Here is a 12553-nt window from a genome sequence, read left to right as displayed (position 1 = left end):
TTCACTAGAGGACCTGGCAGGTGTGCATGGGGCAGAGGCTGGAATGGGGACCACCGTGTGGGGACGAGGACTGATGTCCCTGTGGGCTGATGGGACCTGGGGTGAGAGAGGGCTGGAGGTGGTCACTTCTGCCCCTTTTCCAGCTCTGCAAAACCTCCAGCTTGCTGTGTCCTGCACTGCCAGAGCCGATGCTTTAAATGCCAGCACATCTGTGACCATCTCAACCATGCAGTAAAGACCAAGTGGTGAGAGAAAGCAAAATTCTCCAAGGAAGTCTTCACGAGGTTGCTTTAGCAGAGGGCAGGGTATAACTGACCTCAGGAACACCACGCAAATAAAAGCAGAATCAGCAAATAGCAAAGACAAGCGGAAATAGTTTGCACTTTTTGCACTAGTGTTGCTGCGAGGGAAGGGATGAACGAATGTTCCCAACATAGTGAATGACAAGCAGACCTCTGAGGTAATGTGCCTTTAAGAAAGTGACCTCACCTCTAATGTAAACGGCATATAGAGGTATGTAAACATTTTTACTGTCTGTAAAAATTCAGAGTCAACAGATTTACCACCCCATAAAACCTAAAAGGAAGACTGGAATGGAAATATGCCTGTACCTTGTGCTAGGCATGCACCCTGTACTTTAATCTCCCCATTACTTTCTAAACAGAAGTAGGCAGCAGTATATTTCCTGGCTGAAAAACAGCTACAGCACGTTAGCTTGTTGTGGTCTCAAGCCAATTAGCAGGGATTTTTAAAGAATTAAACATGCCTAAAATGCATTTCGAGCCTTTTAGCCAGCTGGATGTTAAAGCACTCTTTCCTTCTTGTTTAAATAATCCTCAGGGTACACCGGGGAGGTGTTAGGTCTCTCAAATATAGTTATTTGATCGCATGTTTGTTTTCAATTTGCTCTGGGTATCGAACCGGTGATTCCTGCCTAAGCAGAGGTTAATGTCACCACTGGTGGTCAGCTGAGGAGTCCACCTCAGGTGTGTTAAATGTCATTATTTAACAAACTGCCTTCCGTGGCAGGCCAGCACCCACCGTTCCCATTTCCCCTGCCGCCTGAGCCGGGTGCTCGTTTTTGTCACTGCCCATCAAAACCAAGTCCCCTGAAACTACACCCAAAGTTTTTAGGCAGGGCATTCCAACAGTTCCCACAAAGGAAGCATTTTTTTGTGTGTTTGTTTTTGTAACCTCTCTGGGGAAATGTATTTAAAGCATACAGCGGTTGCATTTTTTCCTAAAGCCAGTGCTTCATTCCTACATCATGTCCATTCCCGCTGCTGTCAATCATTACCCAGCTGGCACGTTATTCGGAAGGTGGAGCTGTCAGGCAGAAGGAATAAAAGGTAAGGAAAAGCAGAAGGCTCCTGCTCCTTGCAGATGCCAAGGGTAAGTGAGATTATGTCAAACCTTTAAACCGAGTCCCCTCTCTAGCCCCACCCCCTGGCCCTGCTCCTATATTACCGGGCTGCAGCGAGCAGCACCTGCTTTGCCCTGTGGAGGTGAGGTGGGCTGCTCGTGCCTGCTTCTTGCCCAGGCGATGCATGCTCTCGCTGCCAGCCCTTTGGGATGGCTCTGCATGGGTGTCGCTGTGATTTTTGGGGCCACCGTGCTCCGCATGGTCAAGAGGAGCCTGGTGGAGAAAGGCAGCGTGCTGGTCTGGAGCCTGCTGCCTGCCTCGCTGGGGCTGCTGTGCGGGGCTGCGCTGGGGGCTTGCGGGGGGCTGCTGGCGTTCTGCGGCGCGTGCCTCGTCTCCTCCGCATACCTGGGTGGCACGGCGCCACTGCCCGTGGGTGACAAAGCCGTGCTCGTCACAGGTAAGGCGCTGCGGGAAGCGAAGACCGGGCTTTTCTCAGAGGTGCGTTGGAAAACTTTGCGTTCTCGGGTCAGGAATCTATGAAACGTGTGCTCCCAGGGGTTTGCTTTTTTCTTCTGTTGATTTATTTGCTTTTCCAGAAACGTCTTAAAAAAACTTTTTTTTTTTCCTTTCCCTGGTGAAGAAGTGCTCTGAAATTAAGTAGAAAAGCATCTTAATAGATGCCATTTTTTTTAAGTGTCTCATTTAATCTTTACAAGTAGCTTTTTAGATATGCTTGTGAAAATAACTGGTTGAAAAAAAAAAAGCACAAGAATACTTATGATGGTCTAATTTTTTAGGAGAGACATTAATTTCTGGAAGCCCTCAGCATACTACACTCATACATTACTTTTGTTTACTTGAATTTACTGCAATAGGTACTGGCGTGCAGTTATCTTTTGATGTGCGCATTTACATAGTACACGCTGTGTATATCATGCCTATATTTCAAGACACCAGGTTGGTGCCATCTCTTTGAAATGAGGTATGAAATCGTTTGGGAGTGAGTAATTTTTCTCACTGGAAATGAAAGTTCAGAGCTAATGAATTCACTCTCTGCATTAACACCCTGATCTACTCAAAACCCACTTTTGGTTTGCAGGGATGGCATTTTTGTAGTTTTATGGCTTTCCTCCTGCTTCTTCTGAAACTTTAAATGTTGCTGTGTTAATCAAACCTTTGAATTGGAGCGCCTACCTACTCGTTCTTGCACTAACTTGTTCTTTTTTTTTTGTTGTTTTATTTTCCATTTTCCCCTCTGAGAAGCTGAGTTAAGTTGCTTTGGATTATATAGCTATTTATTGCAGTATCTCATTTTGCTTTATGGAAATGATTTAAATCTCCCCAGCAGGCATTGCTATGGGGATTAAACACAAAACTTAAGGGAGGAGAGGATGAGCAGCAAGCTCTCCCCTCGCAGTCAGCGGGGTTTTTCTGTGCAGGTGGCTGGGACGAAGATGGGCATCACGCGTGGGAAGGGAGAGCCTCTGTGCCTCTCCACTGGGCAGGCACCGGGCTCACGCTTAAAAAAGGCAGGAGGATGCCTGAGTGCAAGCCTGCTCTTCAGTGGTTCTTTGGGAGAACACAAAAACCCAAATAAGCTCTTCTTTTGGAGCTTATTTATTCCAGAGAACTGGAGTTAGGGCAATACCAGGGAGTGAAGAACACTAAGTTACATTGCAGCAAGTGAATGTTTTCTTTGTACCTGTGCTGCAACTGTCCTGAAGAAATGCAAGTTTGGACACCTCTGGCAGCTGACACAACTGAAGAGGCTCATCTCAATCTTTCTTTGATTCCAGGCTGGTATGCAGTCAATCAAACACTCCATCAATTGAAATGAAGGTTTTACTCAACACATTTCTCTGTTAAATTGCTCTGTCTGCAGTCCTCATCCTCTTACTGACAGCAAGGTGTGTGTGGCAGCGTGCACACAGGTGCAGGGTGCCTTTCCATCAATTTTTTTTGTCATTTGTCTCCAATTTAGACAAGTCTTGAGGCAGCTATTTCATGGGAAATGGTGATTTTTTTCCTCCCCTCTGCCCCCCCGTTTCAGCCCTGCATGGTTGAGGAATGCTGCTGTGCTTGGAGCAGCTGCCACATATCTATCACTCATGAGACGGCTGCCTATGGCCAGGGGATGGAGCAACCTCTGTGCTCATCTGTCTGGGCTTTGTCAAACTTTTTTCTGGTCCTCTCTGGATGGCCCTTGTACAGCTGCTGCTACACGTTATTTATTTTTAATTCAACGGAGCACCACAACTAGGGAAAACTGCCCAATTGTCAAAAAGCTTTTTCGCATGAGTAACTCTGGGTGTGTGAGCAGTCTGAAAGTTGTTGATGAAACGTTTCATTGATCTTCTTGGTGGGAGCGAGTGCTTCGTTGTCCTCAAATGCGGTCTTGAGCGTGCAGGTGCGTTATGCTTTCTGTGGCTTGATGGTCTTGACAGCCAGCATCTCTAAAAACAAAAACATCATGCAGATGCAAAGTAGCAGGGACTATAAAATTCTTGCTTCAGTTATTCTGTGTTCAGTGGGCAAACTCCTCCAGTTACCTTGGAGTTTCCAAGGAGTTTCACTGGTGTGTGACTTGTTGTCTCTGATGCTCGGTGCTGAGTTGCCAATGGTTTCTCAGCGATGACTCAGTTGCAGTCCGTACTGATTTGCCTTTCTTCAATAAATCTTCAAATGGTTCGCAAATGGTCATTTGATATGTGGGGAGGAAATCTAATCCTCCTGTACGGGGGACCTAACTAAAGCTGAAAGGAGCTGATGCTGTTTGAACTTTGAGTTGAAAGGTAGTTTCTCTGGACATCAATAACAGGTCTGGAACTCAAATCAGGTTTGATTTTGATAAAAGCTGGGGATGAACCCAGCAGCAGGCACAAATAAACATTGATTTTCTCTCCTCAGGGCTGCTACACCTGTCCCTGGTTCTTAAGCACTCTGCCACTTTCTCAGTTAAAGCTGTGTTGTAGGGCTTTTCCTTATGGAATATATAGTTTCATGTCTGAATACTTACTGGGAAGCACAAAAGGGGAAGGATTTGATCCAGAAATTCGCTTCTCACTAAAAGGGGAAGACACTCCACCCCCATGCCCAGAAATCCATCATGTCTTTAGGATCTCTGCAGGCCTCCTCATGTTTTCTAGGGAATTCCAAGAATGTAGGATTGTTCGTCTCTTCTCTTCCAGGCCAGGGCTGTAAGAAGTGAGGCATGATGTATACTGCAGTCTGGTGCATCTTCAACAAACTGTAGATTTCAAAAATGCCCCAGAGCAATTTTTTTTAAGAAGGGATTAAACAGAGCATGAGTAATTTGTTTCAACATCTTGCACTTATTGATTGAGGCATTTAGTACATATTTCTCTCAAGTCACCTGGAATTAATTTTTTCATCTATCGGGACTGAAGTCCTAGATAGAAGACAAAACCCAGAAGTGAAGATCTAGCATGAATTAAGATGAGTCTCTTTGGCAATCAAATTCTGCTGACTAAGGATTTTGGGTGTAGGAGCTGGCCTGCCAATAATGATTATAATATCCCTCTACGTGTGCTGGAATCATAAATTAACCCTTTACCTTTCTGGTGAGGTTACATAGGGAGTCTTGTGGCCCTTCCACAAATGAAGAAATGGCTTAAAAAAAAAAAAGCTGACAAAAGTCCCATCCCTTTGTCCCACAGTCAGGTTTCCACCCATGCTGCAGATGAGTTTGGAAGTTGAGCATATATGTAAGAAATGGCTATTACAGGAGGTAGCCAAACCCTGGCATAATTCCACAGATATTGCATGTCAGCACACAGGAGCTCTTTTGCAGCAGACGAGGGCACAGTGTGGTACTGTGGGACACGCTGTTACATCTCCTCTTCATGATGTGAAAATCACATCCATTCCTTAACCTCTTCATTTCCCTCCGGACCTTGTCTCCTGCAAAACTGTTGCAGCAGTGTCCCTATAAATTCCCTTCCCGTCTTCAGAGTCTTACGTCACTTCACTGGGAGTCTTGGTAGGAAGATGGATGAGTTGCTTCCTCCATTGGTAAGAATCTTCTCTGTAGATGGGTAGAATGGAAAATATAGTTAAGAAATACATCAGGAAACCCTTAGAAGTTTCTTAAGATAGTGGCAGCAAAATATCTCATCAAAGGTGACATGAAAACCTGTGAATCAACAGACTTACTTGTCAAATATTTATTATTTTTCCCTGGTGGGAGAAGTTGGGTGATCATGATTGTTGCTGTGCACTTGCTTTAGTGGTGCTTCATGTGTTTGGCAGTTCATTGTTTTATAGGTAAATATAAAAATTTGCAAGATAAAGGTTGGGAATAAGTCTGATGCAAGTGAATTTCTGTCAATTCCAATGCCATATAATTGCTTTGTCCAGCTGAAATCTTATGTTAAGATCTATTTTTTTCCTTTTATTTTTTTCCTAGATACTTTTATTTTCAGGTTTCAGCCTGAATATTTGTATTAAACCAGTCTGCGGTTTTATTTCTTTTGTATGCATGGAGTAAGTCTTAAGATCTCTCAGTGGGAGCATGAGCTGATGCCCCCAGCTCTGAGCAGAGAAGGTCTGCTAGCTTTTGCTAAACAGGCAAAGGACCAGCTCCTCACACCTATGAATCACAACCCTCCTTCCTACTCTTATATATTTCAGTGACTTCCTTTCATCCTCTTTTTGGTTACATGTGTGTTTCCAATGAGTGCCTCTCTGTCCCTCTGTTTTAATGGCGATGATGGTTTGGGGCAGACTGACTTTTCACGTGTCTTTTTGATTCTTTCAGGAAGCGACACTGGGATTGGACACGCGCTGGCTAAGTACCTGGATAACTTAGGTTTTGTTGTGTTTGCTGGGGTTTTGAATAAGGACGGCCCTGGAGCTGAGGACCTGAGGCAGACCTGTTCTCAGAGGCTTTCTCTCCTGCAGCTGGATGTAACCAATCCCACCCAAGTCAAGGAAGCCTATCTACAAGTCTCGGAGAAGGTGCAAAATACAGGTACAGCTTTTACGCTGATATATGGGGGTACTAATGTACCTATTTACAAGACATCTCTTACCTGTTGGCCCCATTCTGTCCTGTGTATGTCTGTGGGCAGCCAGGGAATTTGCTTTGATGGCTCCTGCTTTTGTAGACACAGGAAAAACAGTGATGACTGCTCAGGGAGGGGATACTGTGTATCTATAGCTACAGATCATCTCTGCTTTGATCTGGAGGCACCATCCAGCTCATCACTTTAACCTTAATGGAGCTGGTATCCTGCTGTCATAACAGCCACGTGCTTTCTCCTCTTCCCAGGGCTCTGGGGAGTTGTGAACAATGCGGGCATCCTGGGCTTCCCTGCTGATGGTGAGCTGCTCCCCATGAGTGTGTACAGGCAGTGCATGGAGGTGAACTTCTTCGGGGCCGTGGAGGTGTCCAAGACCTTCTTACCTTTACTTCGGAAGTCCCAGGGGAGGCTGGTTAACATGTCCAGCATGGCAGGTGAGCTGAGCTAAAGCACCAGGTAAGTTTCTGGTGCAACAGTAAAAGCAATCAACTTTCTTGGCGTAAATGCTAGGGAAGGTGTGGTCAGTCTTGTTTGTACATATGCCTGTGGAGTTAGGATCTAGCTAATAAGTGTAGGTTTTGCTTTGGGAGGCTGTTTCCAGAAATCAGTCCTTAAAAAAAGAAGAGTTTAATATGGTTAAAAATACGCTGCTCTGTAAAGAACATAAAATTCAGATCTTGTATTCTACGTGCAGTGAGGGATAGCTCTGATTTTTCCAAACACATAGGTGGTTAAAAAAAAAAAACAAACCACAAACCAACACAGTTGTTTGTAGAACACATTCCAGCAGAAATTTGCAAACACCTCAGTTTGCACATCACTGAACCATACTGTGGAGATGTCTGAACACAATCTGATTTATGTAAAACCAGGTATTCTTCCATTTGGGTTGGTTACAGCTAAAGGCTCAATTCAACTATTCCTTCCCCCGCCCCCCCATACATTGAGTTAAAATTGGAGTGTAAATGTGTTTTCTGTAAGTTCATGATATTTGCCATTTGTAAGCAGAGACCATTTGTAACTGTTAACAACAAGTATTAGAAGTTTCATTTGGGCAGCAAAGAATGTCTATTTATATTTCTTTAAAAATATTTTGGTAATCTTTTTAAAAAATACTTTATCCTAATGTTTTTAGGATTATCATTTTGCTAAGAATTGATTTTATTAATGAAAATATTAAGTGTTTAATATGCTTTTCAGTTTTACCCTATAAATTGGATCCTGTATTTACTAAATATGTATGCCTTCATGACATAGCCTTCTATTCTAGGAGGACAGCTGAGAGACTGAGACATAGGAAAAAAGTAATGACAGTATCTGTTAGCCAACAGCCGAGGAGCAAAAATGCTCCTTTGAAAATGAGACCTACTAGAAGCAGGATGTTGTGATGCTGGAAGGTTTTTTTTTTTTTTGAAAGACCTCTTAAGGAATTACTATATCATCTGCTTCCCAGATCTCTCTTCCCTGTCTGTTTGGACCCTCTTTTCTGTGCAGGTGGTGTCCACTCGAATCCTGCTGTATTGCCGAGGTGACTTGTACAGGTGTTACTTTGTGCTCATGGCTTACGTTGAGGATGTAGTCTCAGCCTAGTTTTGACACTGCCGTCTTCAGTCTTTAAGTCCCAAGAAGGTTTTTGTACCTGTACACCTGTGTTTATGGTTCACTGCCAATACTTTAAAAAAAATTAAAAAACTCAGGACTGACTTATGAGAGGGACCATTCTGGTACTGCTCTGCCCATCAGCCGTTGCAAGCAGAGAGAGGACAGATCTCTGTTTTCTTTGAGCACCCAAGCGAAGCTCGCATTTTAGGTGTTTTGAGGCAGATGTCTTAATTCTTGGTGTGAGTCCCCAAGCTGTCTTGCAGGGATAAACAGGGCTTCTCTGTGCTAAATAATTTGCTATTACAGGAGCTGGTAATGACATTGCTTAAACTATAGAAGTTCACACAGATGTTCTGAATTGAGTAAATAGCTTCCTCTTAATGTGGGGTCTGAGGGTCCTTTGGTAAAACATTAGCAGAAAAGTTGGTCTTGTTGTGCTGAACCTATTCCTGCCTGTGTAGAACTAATTTAACGGGACAGGAGGTTAGTCTGACCTCAGAGGGAAAGCATATGTGATTCAATTGGCTCAAACCAATTGAAACTCAAACTTTTCAGATGCATACAGAAGAAAAATTAACATATGGTTGGCCTGACATCTTCAAAGGGAAGATTCTGTGTGTGAAGCTCCTGTGGTGAATGCGTTGCTGCAGTACAAAACCCAACAAATGGCACCAGTGGCTTACCAGAAAATTCCCCTATATTGAAATGTTTTCTTTCAAGTTTCATGTACATTAAGATGAAAGTGTTATTTTGAAATGGGAACTTGGTAAGTTGCAGCAGTTTTTACCCTTGGATGCAATACACTACATATTTTCTGCCATAGAAAGTATCTTACAAGGTGTTACTGATCATAACTGCTATAAGCAAGTGCTAATTTACAACTCACACTTTTTTTAACCTCTAGGAAGAAATGATTCCCTCACTGACTTGTCTCTAACCTCAGTGAGAGCCACATAATTCTGGTTGCGTTATAATCTTCTATCTAAATCACCAAAATAAAGGCTTGAAAAGAGCAGACATTGAGCTTTATCATGTTTATATTGCTCCTGCAGGAGGCATTCCGCTACCGAGGTATGCTGCGTACGGTGCATCAAAGGCAGCTCTGTCCATGTTTTCTGGAGTAATGAGGCAGGAGCTTTCCAAATGGGGAATCAAAGTTGCTGCCATTCATCCATCAGGCTTCAGAACAGGTTGGTGTTTGACATTTTGGATTGTTTATGCTTTATCTCTTTTCCTGAATTCCAGGATCCTCAAACGGAGCCCTGAATGATTCTCAAACTCTTTTCCATTCCTCATGTTGACTATGGAAATTAAGATCTGTTTTTTTTTTCTAATTGAATGTTGCTCCCCTCCAGGTCACTTACTTGCTCTTGACGTTACTCTACATAATTCCTGAGATTTCCTCTCTGCTCCTTCCCTTGCTCCCCTCCTGCTGCTTACTCTTCCAAATCCTCCTCTTCCTGCCCCCATTGCTCTGAACCTTTTCTGTAGAGCCTGTCCATGTTACTCATCTCCTCCAACACCCACTGCCTGTGCCCACCCAGTAGCAAGGTGGGTGTCACACAGGTCCCCGTTCTGTGGATGTGTCTGGCAGCAACCTGAGGACAACAAAGTCCCAGCGCTGCTTACTTAAAGTCCTGGTTAATTCAGAGACAATTCCTATGTCAGCGAAAAGCAAAATAGATACCTTTTCCATAAAACCTCTCTCCCTTGAGTGCCTCCCTGCATAGTTCCTGCAGGGCCATGATGAAAATGGGGGGGAAATTTTGATTTTCTTCTTAACAGGCCCAGTACAAGCCTCATCCTTCATGAAACTGCTTGTTGAAATATCAATGTCCCTTATGAGAGGGGCATTTGATCAATCCAAGTTAACCTTGTCTTAGTTTGCCCACTTCTTTCTTCTGTCAATGACATCTGTTAACAAATACTGATTAGAAATACCCATAAAATGAGTGAGGACAAAATGGAAAGGGAGGGGAAAAAAAGATACCGAGGCCTTTTTCAGTAGAGTTGGTGACAGAACCCCATGCTCTTTGTCTAGTCTGTGCTTCATTATTTTTCTTTTCTTGGTAAGAGCAGTTGTAACTAACCAGGAGCTTTGTATGTTCTTCGTTCCTCCAGTTTAGAACAACTGAGTCGGGGCTTGGTGGTGGGACCAGCTTATCAGCTACTACTCATGGATTAATTTCACTTAACCTCAAACTCACTTGCTATCCCATGCCGTTGCTGCCGCAGGTATACAAGGCACATCCGAGCTGTGGGTCAAGCAAGAAAAGGAGCTGGTGGAGCACCTCCCAGCGGACGTGAGGCAGGACTATGGCGAGGACTACCTGCTGGGGCTGAAGAGCTACCTCCCGCAGATACCTGCGTACTGCGACGCCGACCTCTCCCCGGTGCTGAGCTCCATCCTGCACGCCTTGCTGGCCAGGCGGCCCCACAGCTTGTACACCCCTGGCAGAGGGGCTTACGCGCTCCTCTGCATTTTCTGCTACTTCCCTCTCTGGTTATATGACTTTTTCATTAGTAAGTTGATGAGCGTTGAGTCTGTCCCAAGGGCACTGAGAACACTGGAGGCTGAAAACAAGGATCTCTAAGGTATCCATCAGCATTTATCGCGCTTGATGAGATAAATGGGGGAGAACTCTATTTTAAGACACTATTATTTATTGTACTGTCTTTGGTAAATTGAATTTGTGCTGCCCTGTGAGTGGAGGGAAATATTTTGTGTTAAGAATAGCGTTCAGGAAAAGTGGTAAATAAACAGAAATGGGAAATTATTCCCAGGCATGGCCTATGTGGAGGAGCTGCAATGTTTCCCTGATGTCCTGGTATCCTGCCTTCAGTGTGAGATCAGTGTGAGGTTGTATAGATCCTGTCTGCTTCAAAAGGCACTACCGACACATGGACAGATGTCTAACCTGTGTGTTTTTCTAAGCAGATCTTTGAATCCACAACCTTCTTAAACATTTGATAGGAATATGCATCTTCTTTTATAAATGTTTAATGTGAATACTTCTTAATGTAGCTTCAGCCTAATGCTCCTTTTTTTTCCTGGTTCTGTTCCTGTTGGACCTGAGAAACAACTGATCCTTTTTTTAACCCCAACTCTTGTGAAGTATAATTGTCTGATTGTATCTTCTTTGCTGTACCAATCAACATAAATTTGTTGAGGAAAAATGAACAAAGACTGATCTTCACCAAGCAGCCAACCATTTCCTTCCTACAGTATTATAAAAAATGACAGTAAGTTTATTGGCTGCTAATCTGATATCATTGTCTTGGTCATTCTGTGTTTTGTCTGTATGTGCTTGTACTTCATTTGTAATCCCCAGTGAACTCTGATTTCACTGCTGTTTTTGTACAATTCTGTATTCAGTTTTGGGTTTATGGAGAATTCCACTTTGGAAATCCTCCTGTCCTGTATATTGTTGTTGTTTTTGCAGCTGAGGCAGTCTCTATTAGATTTTGACATCCTTTAAGGAAAACGAGGCTAGAAATGTTTTTCACCCAGAAAGTCTGAGACTATTTCAATTTTCCTGCCCATTTCTTCCTTTATTTACTTCACAAAACTTTTTATTTGTCAGCAAAGTTGCATAATAAAAAAATATTTAGAAGCTGGATTGTTCTGACTTCTGTTGTTCTGATTTTGACAATTTGCCCTTTTGGGGACGAGCACTACAGCCAGCGAGGCTGCTCCCCTCCCTTCTGGGGCTGATCCTCTTCTTGCAGGAGAGCAGTGAGGAGGATGGCAGCACAGGGCATCTTCTCTGGGGAAGAGGTGACAGCACAGCAGTCAGTACCACTTTTTAGGATGGAAAGCAATCCCAAAGGGTTCGAAGAGGGCTTGTTGTGAGCTGGAAGGAAAGATGGGTGTGGAGGTAGGGGGGTGTTGGGTGTGGAGAGCCCTCCAGGGCTGCTCACAGCATGCAGGGAGGCAACTTCTGTGGTATGGCTGCCTTCAGGTGAGGGAACTACTGCCTCACAGCTTGTCTTGATTGTGGATGGAGGTGGTTGTTTTTCACTTCATATCCAGCTTAGCTGTAACTTAGGTGGGCTGGAATTTTGCCCTTAGGCGCTAACAAGCATTATACAACCAGAATTCCTCTTAGCAGCCAGTTTGCTGTTTTATGTGGCAATCTTCGCAACAATCTTTAATCACTGCTATGTTATTTGGCAGTGATTATAAAATGTGAAGTTTTCTCCCTTTCGCTTCCTTAATAGGAGTATTATCTTGCATGTTGCAGACATGTTAAACTAGGCATTTATATGGAAGATTTGTTTATTTTTAAAAATTATGTTAACTTTTGTTTCCCAGGAAACTTACATTCTAAATAGCCATTTTACACCTCTTCGCCTAACCATGAAGATATTTCAGCAAATCTCAAATAATTACAGTATCAAAGATCGTTCTTTTTTTCATTCCTATAGGGATCTTCGTGTTTTAAAGACAATTCTGTTGTAACACATTATTGAATCATGCATCATTTAATGGGTTATAGTATTAGAGATGGGTTTCTTTTGCTAATAAATTACATTGCAAATCTTC

The 12553-nt window shown here is 43.4% G+C and overlaps 1 protein-coding gene across 2 annotated transcripts; it reads left to right on the top strand.

Annotated features, from left to right (window-relative positions):
* Positions 1-1238: 1238 nt before the first annotated feature.
* On the top strand, positions 1239-11627 carry HSD17B2 (hydroxysteroid 17-beta dehydrogenase 2). 2 transcript variants are annotated; one of them, XM_067004447.1, is made up of 5 exons: positions 1239-1349; positions 6141-6353; positions 6654-6839; positions 9060-9197; positions 10243-11627. In XM_067004447.1, exons 1-5 carry the CDS (start codon positions 1268-1270, stop codon positions 10599-10601), a joined length of 978 nt encoding a protein of 325 aa, XP_066860548.1. In that variant the 5' UTR covers positions 1239-1267; the 3' UTR covers positions 10602-11627. The 2 variants fall into 2 exon arrangements, with proteins under 2 accessions (XP_066860548.1, XP_066860547.1); XM_067004446.1 differs by lacking the exon at positions 1239-1349 and adding an exon at positions 1485-1820.
* Positions 11628-12553: the final 926 nt, after the last annotated feature.

The sequence above is a fragment of the Anser cygnoides genome, chromosome 12, assembly GCF_040182565.1.
Source record: "Anser cygnoides isolate HZ-2024a breed goose chromosome 12, Taihu_goose_T2T_genome, whole genome shotgun sequence".
NCBI lineage: Eukaryota > Metazoa > Chordata > Aves > Anseriformes > Anatidae > Anser > Anser cygnoides.
The sequence above is the reverse complement of the archived record's forward strand: the minus strand, read 5'-3'. Positions and strand labels throughout refer to the sequence as shown.